Genomic DNA, 14878 nt, shown 5'->3' on the forward strand with positions numbered 1-14878 from the left:
ATTAATCAATGAAACGAGAGAAGCGATTAAGATAGGAGTAAGCATCGTTATTATTCACGATAGGCCGTAGTGCTCGCACCCGCAAGAGTAGTGGGATGCAGGATAAGATGGCGATGAAAGACACATACCCCTCTCAGCTTTTATCTTGCAGCGGCAGCCCCGAGGGTATCCTAGTCCAAAGCAGCTGTACCTCGATTGATGCCGACCGGCTGCGTGTGATCACCCCATAAACAGTTGCTCAGCAATCCGACGGACATCTGAATTTCAACAGCGTATTGCCTTTGAAGTTAGCACCTATCCACGAATCGAAGAACGGTGGCGTACCACAGTCGCGTCTTAAAACTATGACTCGGACAACATAAAGCAAGTCAGACAGGACAGTGCAGATGTCCCACAGCAGTGCCAATGTTAGGTTGCCACGTCAGTTCAAATCTTCAAGCATAGAAAAGAATGCAGATGGCTAGTGGTAGTCAAGCATGTGCTGCGAGAAACTTGGACTAGAGTTGTCTGAAAGGGAAGGATGGTCGCACCCTGAAAGGGAGCTGAGCGCTAACGTATTTCTGTATTGGAACTAATCAAAAGAGAATCTGTGTTAGACGGCTTGGATAAAAGCTATAATGACATCGCAAAGGTTTTGTGCTGTCTAACCAATTATGTCGTTGTGCGATGGAAGGAAACATGTAAGGGATCAGGCAGTGATCAGACGGGAATCGGATCCATCATCCTGGAGCACGTATGTGCCTTCGTGCCTTCATTTTCATTCAGCAACGATCAAGAATTTGCTGTATGGCGCATCGGCGACACTAGTCAGATAACAGCTTACTGCGAACATGAGATGCTTACCGTCAACGCTCAAGCGCTCACCTCTCATGTGGCGTCGCAGAAATGTGCACACTAGCACTGGTAGAATAAATCATGTGGACCAAATTAGCTCACAGCCAAAAATAACTGCAATTTTCGGCACAAACCTGAAGATGCATATGGAACAGTCGAGAAAAGTGGTCGGAAACCGTCGGATTTCAATACTTCATTATTGGTATTGCATAGGAATGCAACAGACACCAAGTCGGTGTGCGCCTTCCTTTGCAAAAGAGGTTAGTAACATCATTTGAGATCAAACACCACGGTGGGCGGTATCCCGGACCAAAGCGGATATTGTTTTTCGAAGATGGAGGCAATACCTCCGGACAGGAACAGGTTCGCTGTTTAACTAGGATTAGAGGATGCACTAGTGTCTGAACCTTGGCAATCGCCGACTGCGAATGTCTCGGCAAGCAATTTTGAAGGGAGACGGCTAGCTGCGGCAAGCTTTGATGGTTGTAATGCGTTGGCAACAATATTATCATAGAATGGCGAAAGTGAGGAGCGCTGAAGACACCATAAAGGATCAATCACATCAGCCATGCATGCGTTATCAAATGGAGAGTCCGTTCACGGAGCTGGCAGGCTATGATGGTGAAAGATTGCGACAGACAGTCGAGTTTATCTTGGACGATGTGGTTTTGAACCTAGTAGACTTGAACCTTGCAAACAGACTTTCTAGCGTGAACGTGGCCTGAGGATAAACCAATTCATCTCAATTGACCACCGCTTCCGAGTCAAACCCCGATTCAGTAATGCCTGGCAGGCGGAACCAACAACAAAAGGCATAGTAGGTTCCCCTATTAATAGAGCGTCGGGAGGCAGAATCCACCTTGACTACTGATCACACTATCTAGTGTACATGTGTTGCATATATGATATATCAAACTACTAGCTATGAGTACCAGTTTTTGGAAAATCAGTCTCGCTGCGAGCTGACTGGAAGATATGTATTACTTCCGCGTGCCTGACCACGGACGAGGGTGAGTTTTCAAAAACTCAGTTTCATATGGCACAGTCCCTCATTTTCTGTTCGTCATATGTATTCTACTAGTTGGCAACAGATCCCAGTAAATGGGCAACTCTTCGCAAGGTGCTTCAGCAGAGAGACAACAAATAACACAACAATGATGACAAGAACCTAATAACCTAACAGCAAGTTGCCAAAGTGAAACGATAAGATACACAAGTAGAATGAAACGACATCAAATCGTCCAGACACAGTACACTCGTAAAACAAGATCGAGCTCACAGAACGAAATCAAACAACATAACACATCTCAGAACCACCGAGCCCATTTCCCCGGACTCGGCATATTCGGGCTCTCGTACAACAAACCACGTCGTCCTTCAAATAATCCAATCGGGCTCTCATGCATCCCTTTCGCGCCAAGCCGCGCCAGCTCCTCATCGAGGATCGCCCCTGGATCATGTGGATCAAATATAGACTTTGATCCAGGTGTGCGGAAAGGCGACTCTGCAGACGAACTGTGCGTAGGAAAGACCAGCTTCTTGGGCGTTACAGGCGGGAATAAAATCGAGGTATCTTTATGATGATGTCCATGTCCATGCGTGCCGCGCTTGCGCGACGGTGTGCGGATATTCTCGGTATCAAATACAGCAGGGTTAATCCCGTCATCCGGGCGGAAGGTGGCAGAGGGGGGTGGGTCCAGATTGAATTTATAATGTGCGAGGCTTGCGGAGGGACTCATGTGGAGGCCTTTATGAGATAAGGGCGTGCGAATAGGTGAGAGTTGTACAGTGCTACTGCCACCCCTGCGAGGAGGCGTTGAAGGACGGGGAGGGGGTGTTATAGGTCGGTGTGATATAGATGTTGGTAACATGGGCGGAAGACAATCTTTAGCAAGCGGCTTGGCTTTCTTGGATTTTCCACGGCGGTCGAGAGTAGGAGATACCGGCACGGGAGGTAATCCAATGGATTTCTGCACAAACGCAGTCGATAATTAAGCAAAACACAGACAAGAGGAATGTGCGTACCTTCGGAGGCGTTTTGGGAGGTGGTAACCTTGCCTTCGAGTTGGGTCTATCAGTATCTAGTAGAGTAATTCCAGACTCTAGCGGAGGGGTTGACTCGATACGAGGGCTCATACCGCCATCGAGGTTAAAAAAGAGGTGGTCCTCAGAGGACAACTGAGGACTAGAAGAACTTTTACTCGGCGTGAGGGCGGGTAGTGAGGAAGGAGGAATCGGCGATGTCTGCGCCGCATCAGAGTTCTTGACTGCGGATGAAGGAAGCAATGACGATGAACTAGCGCGAGCATAACTCGATGATGGTGGTAAGGGAGGAAAAATGACATCGGCAGGCAGCTGTACACAGTTTTGGTAGTAAGGTTGATGATGCGCAGAACTATGAGGAGGAAAAAGAGGGAGGAGTTGCGAGTACGATACAAGGGTTGGCAAAGCGGAGCCTGCGAATACAGGTGATGTTTCTTGTACAGGCGAGCTTGTCCGCGGTTCCGCAGGTGCAGGTGCAGGTGCAGCGCCTTTCTTCTGTCGTTTCGTTTTGCGACCGGACGCTGATTCTTCCGCTGCGCGCTTCTTCGGAGCAGTCTTCTTGTTGGCCTCCTTAATTTCCGCGCAAAATTCTTTCCTGAAACCACCATCAGCGAAACACTCGAGATCGCAGTCCCAAATTGCCCAGAGTGTGCGCCCAACACTGCGATCGCGGGGAACCTTACGGAAGCACACTGTTGTGCTGAGGACATGACGAATAGAGTTCATCCACGTCATTTCGCTTCGGTTGTAATACGGATACACGATCGTAATCCAATCGTAAAGTTCCTGTAGGGTGAGCCGATGCTCTGGCGATGAAAGTATTGCCTGGCCGATAAGGGCCGCATAGGAGAGATCTGGCTTTCTCGTAGAATATGGACCGGGAGGAAGGGTATATGGAAGATTTTCGTAATCATCTTCGTCTGGGAGGGGACCCATGGGACCAGGCGATGACACAAGGTTGACAATAGGTTTAGAGGGCGTCGCGAATGGAGAAGATTGAGGTGGGGAGGAGGAAGGTAGAGGGGACTTGTAATAGGCGTTGCGGCGAGGGGTGATAAAGTTCGCATTGGAAGTGTCTGCAACAATTGATGTATGTGGTTGATCAAAGCTTGAACAAGAACGGTGACGCGTGGGAGTCGGTGACTGGTCTCGGGGGGTGTAAGAACCCTTGAAACAAATTTGTACTCATTGTAATTGTCAAAAATTGGAATTTGAACATACCCTTTTGAGACGTGATGGATGCTCTATGGTATCATAGTCTCTATAATACTTGTGGTGCTGAGGAGTGACAGGAGGAGGGAGTTCATCCTCGAGGTTGTCCTTGAATGCGGCAGTGTACGTAAGTGACAGCAACATCGAAAGTGGCGCACTATTTAGATGGTACACACCAATGAAGCTATGTTGGTAGATGAATCAGATTGATCCAAAGATGGGACGCGTCGTAAATCGCGTGATTGCATGAACGCGTCAAGGCTGAAAGCTGTGCTTGCAGGGGATGGAGAAGGTGCATTGCGGTCCTTGTCCTTCTTTCCTCGCTTATCGCGCTTTATTTTTCGGCTCCTTCTCTCGAGGATCATTTCCATGCTGTCCATATGACGGAGCGGGATAGCGGACTCTACGGGCTCAGATTTGACAGGCGTGGAAGGAGGAGGAGGAGTTTGAGAAGCAGTAGACGCGTTTTGACGTGAATTTGAGCTGGAATGGGAGCAAGAGCGAGATTTGCCAAGTACAGAAGCAATACTCTGTTGTGCATCTGCAGATTCTGCAGAAAAAACGCGAAGAGACTTCGCGTCTTGAGTAGTCAAAAATTGGCGCATTTGGTCGCTATGACGGCTCAAATCGTCGCGGGTCAAGCCAATTTTCTGTAACAGGTTGGATATCGGTGAAACAGGTTTCGCAGGTTGTTCAACATCCGCCATGGCGGTTTAGAAAAAAAAGTACAAAAGATATGGCCAGGCAAGACTATAGGAGGAGTGAAAGTGATTAACAGTTACCAAGGGCGGAGTTTTAAATCAACGCTCTTGTGCATTTTTCATCATCCACTCACGCGATCTGGGCTTACACACAATTAGATTCTTCTGCAGGGTCTGGGCCAATGTTAACCGTGAGCTCATTATAGTATTCTTTGAGCTTTGCTCAAGCTTAAGCTAAGCTTGATCCCTTGCAGAGCGTCCCAGCCGACACTAAAATGACTTCATACAACTTGCACATGCAAGGAATCACACAAGTGGAATTCGGATGTCTCACACTTACGGCTCAGAGGTCCACACTGCAGAGATGTTCACACTGACTTTTCCCTTTGACACGCTTTAGGTTTTACTGGAATTTGAGCGTGAGGTCTGTCTCATTCCTGTGGGCGTTCGTGACGTCTTGGATCGCTCGTGGTACTTGGAATTGATTGGATTCTCTCGCCTAACAAACATGTGGATCCCCGTTTCTCAAGACCTCATTTTGACGATCTTGTTTCTCAGTGCCACGATATACACCGACCACTTCCAAAGCCTCTTGCGGTCCCTTCCGACTTCGATCGTTCTGCCTCTCAAGTATCGCCTTGGACACTCACTCGGCGAGCAGGTTACCGTTTATCTTGAACTCATTCTAGCTTCCGAACATGTCTGCTCGTATGGCTTTGTCATCTCTGTTTCAATGTTCATGATGGATTTGTCCTTAGCATCCAAGACATTATTCTATGTCGGTTGAACATTTCATCTTAATTTGATCCGAACATTCCTTTCCGACGCGAAAATGATGGTATCTCTTCGGCGATCAGTGCAATTTCCAATATAGACACCACTCTCGTCACGATGTTTTAATTTGCATTTCACGTCTTATGGGGCACTTGGAAGTTCAAAGGCGACGTTCTTTTAGGAATCCTCAGATACTTCGGAAATCACATTGGATCATGTTGGATCCCGCCGCTGATGCGCTCAGCTAGTCATTTTTTCCGAAAAAATCGTGACGAATTTCATTACGATGCTTTGGATCTAGACTGATCATCGACCGGAGTTGGATCAAATTTAAACCCTATTTTGATTGCTAGCCCCATGGAATTCGACCACCCTCCGCGGTGGCCCCTTAGAGCTCCGATTTTGTTCCGCCCCTTTCCGAGTATAGCTTTGACTTGGCCGACTGATTGCTATCAATGGAATCGATGGACCTTGTTCCTTCTACAAGATGCTTATACTGTACCGGTCTTGTCAACTATTTGTTGCCATATGTTTTGGCGTTCGATATGGACTGGTTCTCGAGTTGTGACCCGACTGACAAGTTAATGCGAGTGGACGTGCTACACGAATGACATCTCTTCTCACCTACTACACGGTCGGTCACCGAAGAAGTGTTCGATACCGACCAGCCAAACAGTAGCCCTACCATGGTCTTTTGCTGCTTATCATCTTATCATCTCTCTCGCAGCCTTCTTATCCACCTTTCTCTACAGATCTCAGTCCAAGGCAACTGGCGGAAATAGATATCTTATTGGAGGTATAAAGATAGTTATGTGTATCAGGCTGACACAGCGGCAGTCCGCTCCTAAAAAGTTTGGTAATCAAAGCGAGATATATGGCCTGGTGACCTCACTGATGGACCTTCGGTCAGGCTGGCATTGCGGAGTCGAGGTCATGTGCAGATAGTACGGTGCTCCTCTGAAGGTATAAGTGCTATCACCTCACAGTCTTTCCAACATCTCGTTGACTTTACCTTCACTTCACACAGACGTCATGTCGATTTCTACACTCACCCTTAACGACGGCAATCAAGTCCCCTGGATCGCATTTGGCACCGGTACGGCGCTGTTCCAGCAAGATGCACAGGACGCTGTCAAAACTGCCATTGCCAACGGTTTCACGCACCTCGATGGTGCCCAGATGTACGAGAATGAAGAAAGCTTGGGCGTCGGCATCAAGGCGTCTGGCATGCCGCGCTCTGCGCTCTTCATCACCACTAAGTTACATCGTCTGCAGCCTGACCAGACTGCCAAGAGCGCACTGCAGGTATCGCTGAAGAAGTTGGGTGTAGAGTACGTGGATCTGTACCTCGTGCACGTGCCAGACCACCATGCGGGTCGGTTGAAGGAGGTGTGGAAGTCGATGGAGGAGTGCAAGAGAGAAGGACTATCGAAGTCTATTGGAGTGTCGAACTTCGAAGTTGAGCACTTGGAAGAGATTTTGGAGGGCGCTGAGTTCCCGCCTTCGGTCAACCAGGTGGGCCAAATTACATCAATGCCAGTGTTGTTTTTGACAATCCCCCTGAAAGGTTGAGATTCACCCATATGTGTGGAAGTCCTTACAACCTGTGATCGCGCTCCATAAACAACACAACATCGTTACGTCCTCTTTCGCTGGCCTATCACCAATCTTCCGCGCACCAGGAGGACCCTTGGATCCCGTAATCGAGAAAATCCGGGCACGTCTTGAGTCTACTCGAGGAGAGCCCGTATCAGCCGGACATGTGCTCAACAAGTGGTTGGAGCAGTATGGCATTTTGGTCGTGACGTAAGTTTCATTCGTTGAGGGTGTGCTGCCATCAGCTTATTTAATATCTATCAGCACTTCGAGCAAGGCGGATAGGATGAGAGAGTATCTCGATACGGCCAACGTTCCGCGGTTGACGGCTGAGGAAATAGAATCGATTGAGATTGCTGGGGCGCAGCGTCACCAGAAATTTTTCGTATGTTTGATTACTTGATGGATCATTACAGTACTGATCAAGATGTTTTACATTAGGACTAATATCGTCAAGGTGGAGTTGTCACTTCTCTGTCAGCCGTGGCCATCAGCAAGGAAGGGGGAGCAGGCAGATAACGAAACACGACTGTTTTCTACAATATCATTATTTGAATGACTATCCATTTCCCTCACTTAAAGCGTGTGATGGGCCCTGAAACTTAGGTACGAGTGGCAGTCAATATTAATGGCCAGGGACTGGTCATTAGCCTATTAAGTCTATATTTCTTCAATGTGAATACTCTAGCTAGTGCACGCAGCTACGCCGTGGAGTGAAGCTGAGTCAGAGCCGCTCAGCGCTCATTAAAATATTGCCCGTGAGACGTCGTCTGAGACTTAATGCATTTGCCGAATCACATCATGTCATCCTCAATGCTCATACATGTACTCGAGCGAGTGAGCATTCCTCATAGAATGCATCTCACATGTGAGTCAACCGGTCAAGATTGAAATGACTTCATTCTACATCATAGATTGCATCACCAATTCGGATGTCTCACAAATTGCCGTTGAACACGGTTGAAGGTCACATATATAGGGCCGTCGTTTGGCCACCATTTGACACACCTTCTTTTCTCTCTATTGCCACTTGCTCCAACTTCATATACCTTTGTGGTACTCGATAGGACGACTCAACCAAACATTAATGGACTTGGTGCGATCTAACAAGTCTTGACCATGCGACTTGGACTACGAGGTTCATCTCCCTATCTTTGCTTCTTTATATCCACTGGACTATCCCGCAAAACCTATGCACGTCGATCTCATAGTCGAACTCCGTTTGTCGGGACCCTATTTTGACGATCTCGTTTACCCGCCATTTCTTTCTATCTTGTCCTCTTCTCAAGTATTGCTTTGGCTTTGGATAGTAGTCACTCGGCCGACAGTTTACTATGGACCGAACCCGATGCACTTGCTTTTGTTCAATGATCCTTCTAACGATGCTATTACCTGGATTCTGGATCGGCACCATCACACGATATGCTCTTTATCATCTACGACTTTTATCGTCCTTTCCGTCCGACTTCACCCGACCGAAGACTGCAATTTAATTTGTCTGAGCATTCCTCCTCTGATGGGCAGCTTTGCGGTCATTGACTCATCTCTATTCTACGAGGCGCGATTTCCGATGGACACGGAATCTGGATGTTTCAATTACGATTTCTGTTCTGAGCACCAATACTGCGACACTCCCTCTGTGGTATTCGATGGAATTACTCTATTCTACGAACTTGGTACGAGGTAATAAATACTCAGGATGCGACTTGCATGGACGACCTGGACTTGCTCTCGCGAGATTGGGCTTCAGTTCGAGCGAGAGGAGCGCCTCACTCTTCGATGTGCCCTGCGACTGCCCTTCGTCCGTCATTTCTTCGGTAGCACCTATCCGATTTTGCTGTCTAGGCTACGAACTAGTCTGTATCGATCTCCTAGTCGACCTCCACTTCTTGAGACTCTCTTCTGACGATCTCGTTCATCCGATGTTTCCAAGAAACCCGGCCTACGTATTCATCTATCACCAAGTTTATCCATGCGGTAAATGTCGATCATCTATTCACCGAACCGAATTCTGGCGTCGCCGGTCGACTTGAAGTTGTCCACATCGGCGTTGGCACATGGCTGTCTCTTTCACCAGCTACGTCATGCAACTTGACCAAAGGATGTTTCACCATCGAAACCCACTGAGGTCACAGGCTGGCTTCGACCGACGATCGATTCTCGTCAAAATAATCATTGAGCGCTTTCAGCAATGATCAGAATATGGTTTGACTTTCCTTCCATCAAGTTCCTGTCGTCCAACTCATATGTTACATTCACAAGGCAGCTGAGGCGGCAAGTTCACTCCCGGCCTCGCTTGCTGACATCAGATTCAAGACTCGAGAGAGATCTACGGGGGTTGTTGTATGTTTTCCTTTGTCTGAGTGCCTCCTCGAAACCCTGATTTTTTTTGACAAACCCCTCTGGTCAAATCTCCAAGCTCTCCATACCTGCTGTACCTGGTGACTATTCATACTTTATTCCTGGAGCTTACATAGCTGTGATTTTGCAGATATATTCTAAGGTATACTGAACGCAAACAAGGTGCGTCGGGTTAGTGTGTATGTCCAATAGGTCATCACCTCTTATCCGACGTATCTTGGTTTGTGATGCACTTTCCAAGCTGTCCAGAATGAAACGAGTCGCGAATAGAACTGAGTAGTGATCGCACTTTACGACTTAAAGGATACATAGCTAGCTTAGAGCAGGCATGTTTACTACTGCTGGTATTTGAATCTTGTGTCAAAGAAAGAAGCGTGGAGTCACGTCACAGTCACAGAAGTCACGCCACATGTCTAATATTGATGAGTCTGACTTCGCTTTGAACGCGCAGCCATGGTGTACCATAATCTCAAGGGTAAGTGGTTCTGAAGCATGGCTTGGAACTTTTGACTGAAGCATTCAGACAGCCCTGATCAAAGGAATAAGGGCCTGCAAGGTAGATCTTTCAAATTCACGGTCTTGAAGTCACCTTAAACCCTTGCAGACCGTTGCAGACGAGCGGGCCCTCATCCAGCAAGAATCAGCCGCCATCCGAGCCTCGTTCAGAGAGGAAGATGTGTACGCGCGACACAACAATATTGCAAAACTACTATACATCCACATGCTGGGGTCGCCCGCCCATTTCGGTCAGATAGAATGTCTGAAACTGGTCGCGAGCCCCCGATTCACGGATAAACGCCTCGGATATTTGGGTATCATGTTGCTTTTGGACGAGAATCAAGAGGTCCTGACTCTCGTTACCAACTCGTTGAAGAAGTATGTGTCATATGTTATGATCCGCTATTTTTTGAATTTACTCTCGCAGTGATATGAACCACTCAAATATGTATGTCGTGGGTTTAGGACTCTGCACATTCGCAAACATAGCTTCGGAGGAAATGTCGCGAGATTTGGCAAATGAAATAGGGAAACTTTTGGGCTCAAGTAACACTTATATTCGCAAAAAGGTGTGCACACTCCCTATCCACATCGTGTTCAAGACTCGAGTGTACTTCAGGCTGCTCTATGTGCTCTTCGCGTCATCAAGAAGGTTCCTGACCTTGCGGATCACTTTATCTCGAAAGCCAAGAATCTTCTCACTGATCGAAACCACGGCGTGCTACTTACAGCCATAACACTTACAACCGAAATGTGTCAGATCGACGAGAATTGTCTGAACGAATTCCGAAATGTAAGCGCTTTCGCTCGTGCTAGCAAGCTTGTTATCATTGATTATTCACGTGCTCGCAGGCTGTGCCGCTACTTGTTCGTAACTTGAAAGCCTTGGTCACCACTGGATACAGCCCCGAGCACGATGTCTCTGGTATCACAGATCCATTCTTGCAGGTCAAAGTCTTGCGATTGCTTCGTTTACTTGGCAAAGGCGATGCACGTGCTAGCGAGACCATGAATGATATCTTGGCGCAGGTTGCAACTAACACTGATTCGACCAAGAACGTCGGCAATTCGATATTATATGAAACTGTCCTGACGATCCTTGAGATCGAAGCGGATTCTGGTCTGCGCGTCATGGCTATTAATATTCTTGGCAAGTTCTTGGGTAACCGTGACAATAACATTCGGTCGGTTAAAATTACGTTCTGAAAGTATATTCACTTACTTCGCTCAGTTATGTCGCTTTGAACACTTTGAACAAAGTGGTCGGAATGGACACCAATGCAGTTCAGCGGCACAGAAATATCATCCTAGACTGTCTGCGGGATGGCGATATATCCATCAGGCGGCGTGCTCTCGAATTGTCATATGCGCTCATCAATGAGCAGAACGTGCGGATACTCATTCGCGAGCTGCTTGCTTTCCTTGAGGTTGCGGACGACGAGTTCAAGCTTGGCATGACAACACAGATATCACTCGCTGCAGAGCGTTTCGCTCCAAACAAACGGTGGCACATCGACACTGTACTTAGGGTGCTCAAATTGGTGAGTGGATTCTCAACGTTAAAGGTATCTATTCACTCACGTTCATGTTAGGCCGGAAACTTTGTCCGCGAGGAGATCCTGTCTGCTTTTATCCGTCTTGTCGCTCATACCCCGGAGCTTCAAGCATACACATCGTCCAAGCTCTATACCGCCCTCCAGGATGACATCTCACAAGAGTCACTAACATTGGCTGCTTTGTGGGTAATCGGTGAATATGGTGATGTGCTCTTCGATGGCAGCGTCGTGGACGAGGATCAGCCCAAGCAGGTCAGTAATAAACTCTGTGCATGGAATTGAGAGATTATGACTTGCTTCTTCTAGATTACCGACAAGGACCTTTTAGATCTCCTACTTACCACCCTTGACTCACCCTACGCAAACTCCCTTACTCGACAATTCCTAATGGCAAGTATCACCAAGTTGGCCTCCAGACCGACGACAAGTTTGCCACAACAACAGCGAATTGCGGAGGTTCTCGCCAAGTATACCACTAGCCCAGAGTTGGAACTGCAACAACGCGCCGTTGAATTCGCAAGTTTGTTCACCTTGGGCGATCTAAGGAGTGGCGTCCTAGAACGGATGCCACCTCCAGAGCTCAAAGCTACTGTAATGGGCGTTGGTGCGTAGACTCTTAAATTCGATTTGACGACGTTCTGACATTTTCCCAGTCAGTGAAAATAAGCCCGTTGGGTCCACTCAAAGTGGGAAGGACGCCGATCTTCTTGGCGATGAGATGACACCGCCGACGCCTGTCGTCAATGGCCAGGCAACGCACAACAATCACGACCTCCTTGCAGAGATCTTCGGTAGCAGTCCTGCTGCTCCGTCTCCGACTCACGGTCGCACACCCTCTGTTTCACCGCAACCCCAGAAAAGCAGTGTCCAAGATATTCTCGGTTTGTTTGACTCTTCCCCTTCCCCAGCGTCGCCTGCTCCTGCTCCTTCCCCTGCCACATCTGCTTTCGCCACCTTCTCTCCGCAACCACAGAGCCAGGCACCTCCCCGACCCTCTCCGCAACAACAGCACCCACCTGCGCCACGGTTGACCTCTTATACCGCCTATGACAAGCAGGAGCTCAAGATTACCCTTACACCTCAAACCTCTGCTGCGCGACCAGGTGTCGTCAATATCATGGCCCGCTTCCAAGTTTCCGGTTCGAACGCTGCTACCGGACTTAACTTCCAGGCTGCTGTTCCCAAGGTAAGGATTAAGATCCAACAAGCTGGTGACATCCTACTGAGCTGTTGTACAGTCACAACAACTGCAGATGCTTCCCATGTCGAATTCCGATGTTCAGCCAGGTGCTACGGAAACTCAACAAATGCGTGTGATGGGGCCGCCTGGTGTATGTATCCCTTCTTTCTTCATGTTGAAATCATTTTCTGATTGATTTTTATACAAAGTCCAATATACGGCTACGGCTACGTATATCATATACCCTTGCTGGGCAGGCAGTCCAAGACCAAATAGATTTCTCGGGTTTCCCGCCAGGGTTAACAGGAAGTGGTTAGCTTGTGGTTAGGATGTACGGTACTCGCTATCTAAGCTGTTACGCACAGCGCTATTAATGATCAGTATCTGGCACACACTTGGTTTACATGGATATTATCGACTATCTTCGCCTTATCACGACAAGAGCAAGAGGCAACACCTTGGATACAAACTGATTCAGTTCAGTCTCAATCGTAATAACACACGATTTGCTCACTATGCTGACTGTCCTGAGACCATGCCAATTGTTTAATTGACAAGGGATCTTCATAGTTCGTACGTAAGATTGGGAGTTTAACAGGAGGAAGACACGTACCGTCCCTAAGCCACACATCAACTGGAGGAGGTTGCCTCTTACGGACAGGAGGATCTCTCAGCAATTCCAAGGTCTTGAGACGAGGGCAACGGTTGATGATAGCAATGGCGATGTTTCTTTCGGCTTGCGATCCTTCGAGATCGCGCTTCACTCCCCAGTGGATATGTTCCAGCTTCGGGAACAATGCTACCCACCCAGCTAATGCGGCAGTGAAACTAGGCGAGGGCAACTCTTCATTTTGGCCCTTCCAAATAATTGTGAGGGATGCGATGAGCGGCATCACCCTCTCTGAATCTGCACTGCTTTGTGACAGCAGCCAAGACATGTGTTCGGTCTTGATTGCTATTGAGGTCACGTAAACTTTGTCTCTGGTTACCATCGCGTCGAGACAGTCGTTCAAAGATGTGATGTATCCATCTGCATCAGGGTCACTGATGTCTATATGTTTCAAGACTTTGAAACTAGGCTGAAGACGGAGGATGTGCCCGATGTCATTCGGTAATCCCACGAGTGTCCTCAGTTTAGGAAGGGCATTAAGGGTGAGGACCGATTTGTTCTGTGTCTCACTGTCCTCCAAGGAGAGGCCTTTCGTAGTCAGTGAGGTGAGCCCGTTATGACGGCGCAGAAACTGCGTCAAACATTGAAGCGACAATGAATTGGAGGAAATAACAAATTCTCGAAGGTGGCGAAGGCGGAGCATTGACAAGATATGGGTCCACTTTGGCGCATTGCGAAAGCGAAGGTCAAGTGTTAACGAAGTGATGGAAGAATCATTGAGTGTCCGGACGGTCCACGTGCTCATGAATGGCGCAAAGAAGTAGTCTGTCGAAAGGTTGACTGTCTTCAATGTAGTGAGGGACGGTGTTATTGTGATCCAATAATTCTCGTTACGTTTGTAACGGCGAAATAATTTCCTGCAAAATCTGGCAACAGTCTGCATGGTCATAAGTAGATAGAAGTAGTAGAGAAGACAATGAACTTACATCCACGGTACTGACTACGCCTTCCAAGCGCAAAGCACGGGTCAGATCTGTTACTCCTGGAACCCATGCTCTGTCTGTGTGCCCCCCAGTTATGAGCATATCTTCGCATCCCTGTTTCTTGATGACAATCATTAGATCTATAAGCCCAAATATGACATCTCTGGAGTATGGCTCCATGCCACGCCCGAAGCGCAAGTGGAGGTTGCGGAACGGCTCCAACTTTGCGATGAAGCGCGTAAGAAACCTGAGTTGGGTATAACTGGTGACAGTACAGCAGACGGAATCACATTTCTTCACCCAGAGTGCCAACAAAAGCCCGCGCAATGCAGCTATAGTTGGTTGGCAGATACTGGCAGGTGCGTTCGTAGGGGCATTGACGCCAGTGAACCGATCAAAGTAGACGGTGAGTGCAGCAAAATGAAGCTGCTTTGAGACGATGGAGAGCACTAGAAGCTCATCGTTTGCTAGATTTTTGGATATGTGACATAGGATTTCGCTCGGAAGGTCCAAAAGACAGTGCATCGTCG

At 48.0% G+C, this 14878-nt stretch overlaps 4 protein-coding genes across 4 annotated transcripts; 2 read left to right on the top strand and 2 right to left on the bottom strand.

Moving 5' to 3' along the window:
- Window positions 1-1821: 1821 nt before the first annotated feature.
- Window positions 1822-4871, bottom strand: HD556DRAFT_1421345 (uncharacterized protein). Its single transcript, XM_041304487.1, has 4 exons — window positions 4266-4871; window positions 4099-4197; window positions 2860-4044; window positions 1822-2804 (listed from the first exon to the last, which is right to left on the bottom strand). Exons 1-4 carry the CDS (start codon window positions 4794-4796, stop codon window positions 2142-2144), a joined length of 2478 nt encoding a protein of 825 aa, XP_041153059.1. The 5' UTR covers window positions 4797-4871; the 3' UTR covers window positions 1822-2141.
- Window positions 4872-6596: 1725 nt separating this feature from the next.
- HD556DRAFT_1435057 (NADP-dependent oxidoreductase domain-containing protein) lies at window positions 6597-7563 on the top strand (the record flags this gene model as incomplete). The annotated part of the gene is made up of 3 exons (XM_041305387.1): window positions 6597-7079; window positions 7132-7370; window positions 7425-7563. 3 exons carry the CDS (start codon window positions 6597-6599, stop codon window positions 7561-7563), a joined length of 861 nt encoding a protein of 286 aa, XP_041153060.1.
- A 2369-nt stretch (window positions 7564-9932) lies between these two features.
- On the top strand, window positions 9933-13391 carry HD556DRAFT_1421361 (adaptin N terminal region-domain-containing protein). Its single transcript, XM_041304488.1, has 12 exons — window positions 9933-9996; window positions 10049-10077; window positions 10126-10397; window positions 10447-10588; window positions 10639-10812; window positions 10872-11203; window positions 11251-11560; window positions 11612-11827; window positions 11882-12179; window positions 12229-12761; window positions 12814-12906; window positions 12965-13391. Exons 1-12 carry the CDS (start codon window positions 9975-9977, stop codon window positions 13070-13072), a joined length of 2529 nt encoding a protein of 842 aa, XP_041153061.1. The 5' UTR covers window positions 9933-9974; the 3' UTR covers window positions 13073-13391.
- On the bottom strand, window positions 13241-14873 carry HD556DRAFT_1450547 (uncharacterized protein; the record flags this gene model as incomplete). The annotated part of the gene is made up of 2 exons (XM_041307781.1): window positions 13241-14302; window positions 14352-14873. The coding sequence occupies 2 exons, from the start codon at window positions 14871-14873 to the stop codon at window positions 13241-13243; spliced, it is 1584 nt and encodes a 527-aa protein (XP_041153062.1).
- Between the last annotated feature and the right edge of the window lie 5 nt (window positions 14874-14878).

Source organism: Suillus plorans (genome assembly GCF_016647745.1).
Source record: "Suillus plorans strain S12 chromosome Unknown HD556scaffold_107, whole genome shotgun sequence".
In the NCBI taxonomy this organism is placed as follows: Eukaryota; Fungi; Basidiomycota; class Agaricomycetes; order Boletales; family Suillaceae; genus Suillus; species Suillus plorans.

What these genes read in the sequence shown, in the direction of transcription:
- HD556DRAFT_1421345 (XM_041304487.1), bottom strand. Translation starts at nt 4,796, where the DNA reads ATGGCGGATGTTGAACAACCTGCGAAACCTGTTTCACCGATATCCAAC. An exon ending in CTACCAACATAGCTTCATTG is followed by an intron (nt 4,198 to 4,265) that starts GTGTGTACCATC and finishes GCCGCATTCAAG; the next exon opens with GACAACCTCGAGGATGAACT. An exon ending in ATCCATCACGTCTCAAAAGG is followed by an intron (nt 4,045 to 4,098) that starts GTATGTTCAAAT and finishes ATTTGTTTCAAG; the next exon opens with GGTTCTTACACCCCCCGAGA.
- HD556DRAFT_1421361 (XM_041304488.1), top strand. Translation starts at nt 9,975, where the DNA reads ATGGTGTACCATAATCTCAAGG. An exon ending in GGTGTACCATAATCTCAAGG is followed by an intron (nt 9,997 to 10,048) that starts GTAAGTGGTTCT and finishes GCATTCAGACAG; the next exon opens with CCCTGATCAAAGGAATAAGG. An exon ending in GTTACCAACTCGTTGAAGAA is followed by an intron (nt 10,398 to 10,446) that starts GTATGTGTCATA and finishes TTACTCTCGCAG; the next exon opens with TGATATGAACCACTCAAATA.